General features: G+C 42.2%; 1 protein-coding gene across 1 annotated transcript in view; it reads left to right on the top strand.

Moving 5' to 3' along the window:
• The window catches only part of LOC149461720 (interferon alpha/beta receptor 2-like), a 79,472-nt gene that overhangs the window by 32,916 nt on the left and 34,535 nt on the right, over positions 1-12,021 (top strand). Inside the window, exon 2 of the mRNA XM_089677973.1 lies at positions 1,681-1,781. Within this exon, the coding sequence (XP_089534099.1) occupies positions 1,736-1,781 (46 nt within the window). The 5' untranslated portion in view covers positions 1,681-1,735. The remainder of the gene's footprint in view (positions 1-1,680; positions 1,782-12,021) is intronic.

Raw genomic sequence — 12,021 nt, 5'->3', positions numbered from 1 at the left:
ACATGGATGGACCTGTGGGTGGATCAGTAACAGGCACAGAGCTCCACTTCAATTCCAATGCCAGCAAGGTGTAGGTGGAGTACTGGTATGGGCTGGTATTATTAAAGGTGAGCTTGTTAAACATTTTTGGGTTGAAGATGGATTCAAAATTTTTAGAAGACATTTTCTTCAAGCAGTGATACAGGAAAAAGTCTGCATTTTTCAAGAAGACCAAGACATTTATGCAGAGTAATGCTCCATCGCATGCACCAAAGTACTTACTGCGTGGTTAGCCAGTAAAGGCCTTAAAGATGAAAGAATAATGACAAGGCCCCTTTTCTCACCTGATCTAAACCCTATTGGGAACTTGTGGGCCCTTCTTAAATGGGAGATTTCAGATGAAGTAAAACAGTACACCTCTCTGAACGTTGTCTGGGAGGCTGTGGTTGCTGCTGCACAAAAAGCTGATCGTCAACAGATCAAGAAACTGACAGATTCCATGACAGGCTTATGACTGTTATTGGAAAAAAAAGGGTGGCTACATTGGCCACTGTTTGTTTTGTTTTTTTTAAATTTTGAGTTATTCTCACTTTACCAGATGAAAATAGACACGTGAGATGGGAAAATTTTCATTTAGTTGCATAAAATTTTGCACACTAATAGTTGCCTAATGAATGTGCACACCTATATATTCTCATAAAGCCACAACCTCAATATTACTTTCTTAAATATTCATGTTTGAGGTTTATGAACATTTTGGATTGACTGAGAGCATTGTAGTTCAATAAAGAAATGAATCCTCAAAAATGAGACTTGCCTAATAATTGCGTACACAGTGTATTTTGCCTTCTGGTTTCCCGACTTTAAACCAGGGAAGCGCACTACTATTGTATCCTGTGTGTTTGGTGCGCTTTCTGAAAGCTCACCAAAACGTCTGAATGTAGGAGTTTTGGTGCACATTCAAAAAGTGCACCACACCTGCAAGATCTATAATAGAAATCTATAGCAAAGTGCAGGAAAGCCGCAGGTGCACTGTGCTGCACCCATGATGTGAGTAAACAGCATCACATCCGTGTGATTTCAGCCTTATAGGGGCCTCCGGACAGTAAGGGCTTCTTTACATTTGAAGGTTGAGGACCCCCCCAACAAATAGTGTGTTGTCATTGTCAGGTGTCCCAAAGGTGACCCTGCCCCATGCTCCAGGGGGCCCATGCGGCCTCTCTGTCGTATTCTGTTTTACTCTTGGGACAAGAGGGGCGGCATATACAGGAACTGATCCTTTCCATTTTCCTCCTGCAACCACTGAAAGCCGGCTTCTCTCCCTCACTCCTAGCATGCAGCGGCTGCAGGAGGAAAATGTTCTTTATGCTGTTAGAAAGAAAAAAAATACAAAATTCTGAACCATTTCATTTCATTGTGGCCCACAGCCAGTTACCAAATCACATAAATGGCCCGTGCTTTTTAAAAGGTTGAACAGCCCTGGGCTAGGCGATGCTAGATGTCCTCCAGCCAGGAAATAAGGTAGGCTTTGTCTGACTTGCTGCAGCATCTAATGCATATTGTGAGGAGCTCACAGTGTGCAGTGAAATCAGAGTAAGCAATTTCAGTCCAGGAGGGGAGCCGGTACAACTGCACACGACTGAAGGGAAGGCTGGAGTTCAGCTTTAACAGTGTACATTTTTTTTTTTTTCTTCCTTGCAGGGCTGTGCCTACAGACCAGAAGAGGATGATTCAGAGGCTGTGACCAGCGGATACCATGGCAAGCTTGACTCTTCTGCTGATCTCTCATGTGATTTTCCTGGGTAGGGCTGCATTTACATTACCAATGCTCATTGTTCGTACATCTGTCACAGCGGTGGGATGTGTTCATTAGGTACATGGGAAGGGCAGTGATGACAGGCAGAGTACAGGCACCCATTGTAACCAACCAGATTTCAGGTTTGCCCAGGAGAAATCTGCTTGCTGTGAGTGACTGTACTTTGCACATTGGTTGCCCTTTATTTAATAAACCTGAATTCCTACAAACAGCCAATCAGATTTTCCCTTTTATTTTAGAACCTTCTGTGAAAGGAAGATGCTAACTGTTTGCTTTTTAACAACACAGACTTTTTTTTGTCAGAAACGTTTATGCTGAATAAAATATTACTTCCCTAGTGTAGCTTGAGACACCGAGCTTCCACTTTAGTTATGCAATGGAAACTTGACTTCTGCTTTTATTAGGACTTTACAAACATGTCCTCATATAATCTGTATAATATGGAATTGGTCAATTCTCCTTTCCACATCAGGTCCTTTTTGAGATATTTAATTTTTAATGTGTATATTTTATACATGGTTTTATGACATTTTGAACTTTGTTTATGCACTTACTTTGATTTTAGTATACAGGTTTCTCATGTTCTATAGCCCTGACGGAGGGAGTATGTGACTCCTGAAATCCCTGTACAACTTTGTGTGCTAAGGTAGCAAGTGTTTAGTACGAAAGAAAAGTTCAGCATTTATTTAAAGCAAACCTGTGCCTATATAGTGCAATGCAGCAGGTTTTCTTTGTCCCCCCCCCCCCCCCCCATTTTCAGTGGCAAAGAGAGAAAAAAAAAAGCCCCCCCCCAAAGGTTGTTGGTATGGAGGAACATGCTGCTATATCGCCCACCACTAAGCTCCATCTCTTTCACGTGGGGGGAATGTTAGTCTTGTGTCCTTAATGGTTTCATAGGTTCGACAGGCTGACTTTTCTTTCTTCCAGCGGAAAAGTGGTGGGAGAGTGGAGGAAAGGGGAGTTTGTGATGCTGGGGAAGAGAATTTAACCCCACCAGCGGTATTCCTGAGTGTAGCTCCGGGGTAAAGTTTCAGTACCAAAAGCGGTAACCCCAAGCTACACTCAGGAATGCCTTGCAGTGTTGCTCCGGGATCCCTGTTTCACTTACCTTATCCTGCGCTCCCGCGTTGTCCCCCCCCTGCAGCGTCCCCAGCCATCTCCTCCAGCCGATGCCGGCATCCGGGTTCCGTTCCCTGCGAGCGTCAGTATGTACGGGGGACGGAACGGCGGGAAATTCAAAAATTTAAAAATGTGATATTCACTCAATACACTAAAATCTGTTAGGATTCCATTACTGTAACAAACCATTTCACATACATTTTGTCCCGAGTGCTTTGTCCTGTGCCCTGCCTGCATTTTTACTGTTCTTTCTGCCTGGAAACTGAGAAACGTCCATGGCGTCCAAAAAGCGTCCCTTTAGGTCAAAATCGGTTTTAGACCGGCTAGAGAACAGCGATAGTAAATCAGAACCACTTGCAGAATTGAGTGATAATGATTCGTGCGGAAATTCGTCATCAGACACTGAAAACGATTTTGCGGCTGAACTCGGCGATGTGTGAACTTGGCGCTAGATTTCAAATTTCAGTGTTTTTGGTTTGATTACATTATTGAATTACATTTATTATTATTATTACATTCTTTTTTTATGATTATTATATTATAATTTATGGTTTCGTGTTTCAAGTTTTATCATACCCGGGATGTTTACTAGACTCTTGTTCGGACAGATTTCAGTGAGTTATTCCTAAGAATTACAGGCTTACAATAAAAAAACAACATATTTCCATGCAAAAAATGTACCGCTTTGAGCACAGAAATACTGACATAATCAGACCGCTAGGGAGGGTAAAGGATGACTTAGAGGATAAGTTCACCCCCCAATCCCCATTGTGTCACATAGTGGGGGAATCTTCCCCCCCCCAATAGCTGTCACAATTTAAAAAAAAGAAAAGAAACGCCACTCATTCACAGTTGGCTGTTGGCTTGTAGTTCTCAAGCTGTGAGCACCATGGTTGTTCGTTGAGTCTACCAATCATAGTATATCCGCCTGGTCGTATGATGTACGGGCAGACACATACACTGACAGGTCTGCAGAAGACCAGCATGGCACCAGCGATCTTGGTGATTTCTGGCGCACTTCTTTAGAGGTTCTAGAACAAAGGTGTCAAACACAAGCCCTGCGGGCCGAATCCGGCCCTCCAGGCCATTTCATGTGGCCCTTGCACCTCTCCTGCAGCTATAGTACCCCCTTGTCTCTGCCCCCACCTTGTCGCAGCAGAGAGGAGGACAGAACTCCTCCGCCAGATCCTGCACCTCTCAGTGCAGCTGCAGCACCCCCTCATCTCTGCCTCCCCCGATCTCAGCATTCAGCAGACTCCACTCAGAGGTAACTGACTCCACTCCTCCTCTGGTCCTCTTCCAACCCTGCACTTTTGGTTTCCCAGCTCTGCCCCCAAAAGGGGGGGGGGGTGCACGGTGATGTTAGGAGGGTGCTCTGGACATCTAGTCTTACAGATAAAACCGGCCCTTTGAGGGCGACCATAATGCTGATACGGCCTGTGATGAAATGGAGTTTGACACCCTTGTTCTGGAAACAAAAAATAACTGCACGTTTTTTTTGGGGGGGGGGGGGGGGGTTTACCTGCAAAAAATATGCATTTATTTTTTGTTAAAAGGTGAACTTAGAGTAGGACAGTAGGTAAGCCGAGATTTGAAAACTTTGGGACTACATTGCTCCGTCCATCACTAGTACCCTTTTAATTTATTCAATAAAAGTTGAAGCTATACTAAATACCTGCTGATCCTGCCAGTGTCCTCGGGATACATGTACCTCCTCTTGATTTCTGACCATGCTAAGTACAGAAGCCGATCTGCGCTAATGTGGTTAGTTTGCACCCTTGTCTCTTCTAATGGGTCTTACTGGATGCTGTGCTGTGGGGTGCCTATAGTCCTACAGTCTTCGACATCGCTGGGTGCTCCTCCCCCCCCCCCCCTCCTCCTCTGAGGAGCTTGCCTATGCCATATGCTGTGTGAAAGGAGTGCCTAGAGATGTCGGCCATCCCTCTATCCCCACATAAAGCATGTAGATGCTATGCTGGTATCAGATTTGTAACATTGGCAGAAGTTGCTGATTGTTAGCTTTAGCTTCCACTCCTTGGAACTTGAGGAGAAGACAATAGTGGTCATGTGACCACTACAAAAAAAGGTAAAAAAAACCCCAGTATTTACTAGATTGTAAGCTCCAAGGAGCAGGGCCCGCCTATCCCTCTTGTATTGAACTGTATTGTTGCTGTATTGTCTCCCGTTATATTGTAAAGCGCTGAGCAAACTGTTGGCTCCATATAAATCCTGTATTATAATAATAATAATAATAATAATGTGGTTGGTTTGTTGAAGCCATGCTGACTGTTCATTGTTTTTTAAAACACAAAGGGTTAACATGCACTTAAATCTTGACTGAAGGTCAGCAGAGCTTCCTATTGATGGGAATGAGTTCTGCTTTATAGGGATCCTGTCGGGACAGAAATCAGAGAACTGATACTGCTGACTTGTTTTTGGTGCATGTTCCAGGGCTGCTGTCCTTATTCATCACTTTGAGTCACTGACCAAGAACTGGCATGTGACTACCATGTTGGGACAGTTGACATGTGGAAGCATCTCCAATGTCAGCAACTCAACAAAGCTAAATTCCAAGCAGATATAAAATACACAAATTGTGGTATTCAGAAATACATTATTAGAGGCTCGCACTAAAAACAACAAAATAAAATAAAATTTACATATTTTACAGGAAACAAAATTCCTATTTTTTTTTTTACTTTTTTATTTTTTAGCTTGGGTTCACACAGAAGCAATGCGGGGGAAACCGCAAATGATTCAGACAGGAATCGCGCAACATTCATGTTCAAATCACATGTGATTTTCAGTGTGATTTGAGCCCTGCACCTGCACAATAAAGGTGCAGGTATCCCTTTTTTTTTTTTTTTTTTTGCTGCACCAGAATGGGATCACATGGGTCACACCCATGCATTCTGTTTCTGGCAATCGCACTGCATTTTGTGAACTGTTTTGGGGTGTCAATAATTTTTTAATTAACACCCAACAAAACTCGTATGAACAAGGCGCTATTTCAATGTGTTGTGGGAAAAGCACAGGCGGGTCCCTTTTGAGAACATGTGTTTGCATGAAACACGTCAGTGAGGAGCCTACATGCTGACGTCCATGCGATGGTCTGGCGACCATCTTTTTGAGTGATCTGTTGCTTGTTTAATGTCTTATGCTCCACATGGCTGCAATAATTTTTAATAAAAATATACTACACTATATCACGCTGTCTTCGGGCTCTGAATGTGAGCTCTTCCCTTAGGAGGCACTCTACCTTTGATGGATCAGTGACTGGTGACATGAAGTGGACGGATACGTTCTTAGGAGTCATTTCCATTCAATGCTGGTTTGCTTTTTGCTCCTGCTGAGTGTACAATGGCGGAGGATTACCACTGAAGTCCCCTTTATTACTGATCACTATTGGTTAACACAATACGTTGGACATTTTTGGCACACAAGATTACTTTTGGGACACTGTAATATTGTTTGATAGTGAATTATATTTACATAGTGGCTATTTGAATTTTACAATATGTTGGACATTTAATTTCTGGTCATCATTCACACATAGATTAATTTTGGCACACTGTAATACTGTAAGGTAGGGTATAATGTTCACACATTTGTTGTTTGTATTAGCGCTGCACCTTTGTTTTTATGTGTTAGTTGTTTGTATGGGAAAAGCACAGTATTCACTGTATATATGTGAACCAAGGCTGACAGGAGCCTGCAATGTATTACACTAATGAGCAGGGTGCAGTGTCAGGCTCATGCAAACACTTCTTGTGGCTCTCTGCCTGGACCTGTGTATGAGCTTTCATTTGCAGAGCTGGAGGAAGTGTCAATGGACTATAGGTGCACTGATTATGACAATCGTAGTCCTGAACATTGAAGCCGCACGATTTCAAAGTCGGGTGACCTGCCAATTTGATGTGCGATTTACATAGACATCTGACACAGATGTCTATGCAAATCGCACCAAAAGTAGTGCATGCACTACTTTGGAAATCAGTGCAGCTCCAACCAAGCCAGAACCGCACTGATATGACCGCTGTAATGGTGGACAATAGGGTGCAAGTTGGCATGCGATTTGCAAGTCGCAGGGCATCCAAATCACATGCCAAGTTGCACCCAATGTGACCGGGGTGTTAGATGAGAATTGTAGTTCATTCAGGTACAGATCCCGCACCGCTGCACAAAATTTAAATGACCGTGGCTTTAGGGGGGAGGAACCCTTGCATGCTGTGACACGTGTAGAGGGGGGCATTTGCACCATGTTAATGTTGCACCCTAAATATGGGTGTAGCATGGTGCAAAGAGATTAATGTAGCCTTTAAATGTGTGGTGTGTTTTTTGTTTTGTTTTTGTGGGGGGTGGGTTTCGCAAACCGTGCAAGCCCTGAATAGGATATGGTAGAGACAGCAGCGCTCAGACAGAAGGAGGGAGAAACTGCTCAACAGCCCATCAGTTGTGCTGCAGTGCTTATATGCTAATAAAGGACATGTTGAAGATAGAAACAGGGTGACCGAGAGATGAGTTTATCGTCCTGCAACTTCTGTTTATCTGTAAGTGTTATTTAACTAAACGGATTGAAATCGGGTCTCCTGCCCCATCACCCAAAACTGTGCCATGTGGCAGAGATGTGCGAATCGCAGAACTGGATGGGCAAAAATACAAATCCTTTGAAAGGTAAAATGGCTCCTTGACACTTCCGGGTACGTTACATGGACAAATGTATAAGCTACAGCTCAGAGACCATTTATTGACATGGCTTCCATTGTCATTTTAAACAGTTTACGAACCGGGTAAAGACAAGCATCCAGGCGTATGTCTGTGATCTGTGTTTGAACTAGCTTTCCTTCCAAGAATCCTGATATTCCTTGCAGAGATTCACAAATATTTAATCTCTTGCTGCCCGTGTAATGGTTATGTGTGTTGGCAAAGAAAAGAGGGCTCTAATGGCCACACCTATACATCAATGGGCAGCCGAGGTTTCCACCCAGAGTGTCCTCCCAGCATGGGGACTGAGCTGACAAGGGCAGTATTAATGGTTGGGAATCAGTGGGATCAGCTTCCGATCATGTGACCAGTATGGCAGCCAATTACAGTAGCCATGATTAGGCAGACCTTCCCGCCTCTTGGGTGTAATAGCCCAGTTAAAGGGACACTGGAGAAGGCAAGAATGGGTCTTAATTCAGAATAAGTACTCTGTTGGGGGGGATCAGTTTTTCTCAAAAAGTAACACGCAAGTTGAACTATCCAGCGAAAGATCACTGTTGAGCTTACCTATACACTGATTGAAATCCGGCTGCTCCAGTGGGGACTGGTTGAATTTTGATCAGTGTGTGGCCTCCCCCGCTTGACGTAAGTCTGGTTTACTCAGAATATGGTGCGGCTGTGCATGGTAGCCAATCAGCTTCTAACATACTGTTTGATACTTTAGGGTCTGCTTTGGGTGGGGACTTGCCAATAGCTAATTCTTCTTATCATATATTTTTTTATTTTAATAATGTGCTTGTGTTGCACTGAATTTCCCTTCTCCATAGAATCCATAGAACCTTCTGCCAAGAATAAATGAATTGGGCAGATCAATTTTTTCATGTCCATTTTCACCAGAATTGGGGAAATGAGTATTAGTCCCTGGGTGTTGATCTGCTCTTCGTTATTAAACCATCATGTATCTTGTTAAAGTTGGACAGCAAAGCAACAAACCACTTCAGCAGAAATGTTTGTTTGAACTTCCTTGTATTCATTGATGCCAGTCATTTTTAAGCCTTGATTCACTACGGTGCGACTTGTCATGCAATTTGACATGTTCAAATCGCATGACAAATTGAACCCTATTGTCAGCAATGGAACCGTTCAAATCTGTGCGACTCAGTCTTTGTGGTGCTGCACCGATTTTGGGGAACAAAGGACAGGAAGTGTGTTAGGATTAATGTTTGATGACATTTGTTGGCTAGAGTTGCCTTTTAATTCGTTTTTTTTTCTTTTTTGCCTGTTAACTGGTAGATTGGGAGAGAGGGATAAGTGGATCGATGGACAAAAAATATTTTTACCTTTTTTTTATCTGACGTGCAACATTTAAAGCCCAACTCTGGGAATGTGACAAAAATAAAGTTATCCACTTTTTGCATATACATAATATACTGCTTGTTAGAAAACTAAAAATTCTTCCTGCGCCTAGTAAAACACTCTAATACAGGTTCTATCCTGCTGCTGTGCACTGTGATCAACACAAACAATGAAAAAAAGGGAAAAAACAGCGCAAACATAGACCTTTACATGAAATCAATAATACAAAGTGCAAACATAAGTGAAAAATTAATCAGTGGTAAAGTCCATCAAAATAAACCAAAGTTCAAAAAATATTAGTGCAAAAAAGAAAAAGAAAAAAAGAAAAAATATTTTCAAATTCTTCTTCTAATATAGAGGAACTTCCACCTTCCACCCGTGAAAACCAATATCAAATGCACTCACCAGATAAAGGTGAAAAAAACGCCTCTTAGGAATTTTATGGGATCCTACACCCTCTTTCGTATCCACTCTATAGGAATCCTCCTCTCCACCATAGGCTCCACCATCCGACCAGGGAGAAAAAAATCTCAGATAGTGTAATATTGTAAGACACCATTCATAAGTGAAATCAAGGATTAAGGTCACTCACATTCAATTCAATTTAAAAAGGCATATTTATTAGGATCAGCTTCTTCCAGATAAACAGTAGATGCAAGGCAACCTCCCACGGAATCTCACATCACAGCTCCAGGTTTCAGCAGAAGCTCTACAGAGACACCGCATATACAGATCCCAAAAGATGGCCGCTGGAACGCACCGCTCAGCGTGCGCTCCACTCACCGGAAGTGACGTCAGACGTACGGAGTACAAACCGGAAATGCGTCAACGCGTTTCGCCCCTCCCATCGGGCGTTCTCAAGACCGTCTTGAGAACGCCCGATGGGAGGGGCGAAACGCGTTGACGCATTTCCGGTTTGTACTCCGTACGTCTGACGTCACTTCCGGTGAGTGGAGCGCACGCTGAGCGGTGCGTTCCAGCGGCCATCTTTTGGGATCTGTATATGCGGTGTCTCTGTAGAGCTTCTGCTGAAACCTGGAGCTGTGATGTGAGATTCCGTGGGAGGTTGCCTTGCATCTACTGTTTATCTGGAAGAAGCTGATCCTAATAAATATGCCTTTTTAAATTGAATTGAATGTGAGTGACCTTAATCCTTGATTTCACTTATGAATGGTGTCTTACAATATTACACTATCTGAGATTTTTTTCTCCCTGGTCGGATGGTGGAGCCTATGGTGGAGAGGAGGATTCCTATAGAGTGGATACGAAAGAGGGTGTAGGATCCCATAAAATTCCTAAGAGGCGTTTTTTTCACCTTTATCTGGTGAGTGCATTTGATATTGGTTTTCACGGGTGGAAGGTGGAAGTTCCTCTATATTAGAAGAAGAATTTGAAAATATTTTTTCTTTTTTTCTTTTTCTTTTTTGCACTAATATTTTTTGAACTTTGGTTTATTTTGATGGACTTTACCACTGATTAATTTTTCACTTATGTTTGCACTTTGTATTATTGATTTCATGTAAAGGTCTATGTTTGCGCTGTTTTTTCCTTTTTTTTATACTGCTTGTTAGGTCTATGGGATTTAATGGAGATGAAAAATGGAATGTGCATGTGTTATGTGAATATCCTATAGATTGTATACCGATTATGTGGTACTGTTTACAAATCAGCTTGCCTTTCTATAAATTGCTTATGTATGTAAAAATGATGCAATACATCTTTTTATTAAATTTCGTATCTCATGTAAAGTCCCATCAAATATCAAAAAAGTATATAAGCGAGCGCAGATCTATATATGAGTATAAAGGCAGCTGCTAGCACCTCAGGGCATAGGTAACGGTCCCAATAGAAATATGTAAATTAATAAAGTGCAGCTCTATAAACGTACAAATATGAAAATATATATACGATAATTCTTATATAAATATGAAATAAAATAAAGTGCTATTAAGTGCAATTGTGCATATAAGTGAATCAATAAATGTCCGTAATATATATCAAATCAGCAAAAAATGAGCAATAATAGTCCTCGGGTTGAATTGCAATTCATCCAAATGAAAAAAGTGCAGATGTGCATATATCCATGGAGGGAATCCACCACCTCTGATGGGTGTACACTCACCAGAAATGATATGTAAGCAAGCATTGGTTACAGTCTGTCACATCTGGGTGCAGGAGCAGAGAAGCAGCCTAGGGGTTAATCCTCCAGCATCATCCATGTACAAGTGGGGCGAGTATCCCTTGTCCGGGGAAAGATAGCTCAACCACAGGAGCCAGAAATGCTAATATAGTGTAGTATTTATTATTCATATAAATCAATTTTACATGTATAAAACCGTTCCACGTGGAGAAAGGTATAAAAACAGGTATCAAGATGGACGCCGCCAGCAATGGGCGTACCCCTGAAGACGTGCTGTTGCACGAAACACGTTGGGTGGAGCCTGCATTGCTGACGTCACACCGCCGCTGCAGAGGAACGGAGCGGCATCCCATCTTGCTACCTGTTTTTATACCTTACTCCACGTGGATACTCGCCCCACATGTACATGGATGATGCTGGAGGATTAACCCCTAGGCTGCTTCTCTGCTCCTGCACCCAGATGTCACAGATGGTAACCAATGCCTGCTTGCATATCATTTCTGGTGAGTGTACACCCATCTGAGGTGGTGGATTCCCTCCGTGGATGTATTGCAATTCAACCTGAGGACTATTATTGCTCATTTTTTGCTGATTTGATTTGAGATATATTACAGACATTTATTGATTCACTTATATGCACAATTGCACTTAATAACACTTTATTATTCCGCATTTGTATTTTATAAGAATTATCCTATATATGTTCCTATTAAATATGTTCTTGTTCTTTGCCTGTGAAAAATATTGGATGGAGTCACGACATTATTAGGCACCACAAATAAAAATAATAATCCCCCTGCGCTCCACTAGTATTCATATAAACAATAAATGTATTCTGCAAGCTGCTACCACCTTTTCCTTATACCTGAGGATACACAATAGTAATGTAATAATGGTGAAGCGCTAC

This window comes from Staurois parvus, unplaced genomic scaffold (genome assembly GCF_062004578.1).
Source record: "Staurois parvus isolate SC_StPar_1 unplaced genomic scaffold, SC_StPar_1.0 ptg000195l, whole genome shotgun sequence".
Classification (NCBI taxonomy): domain Eukaryota; kingdom Metazoa; phylum Chordata; class Amphibia; order Anura; family Ranidae; genus Staurois; species Staurois parvus.
The sequence above is the reverse complement of the archived record's forward strand: the minus strand, read 5'-3'. Positions and strand labels throughout refer to the sequence as shown.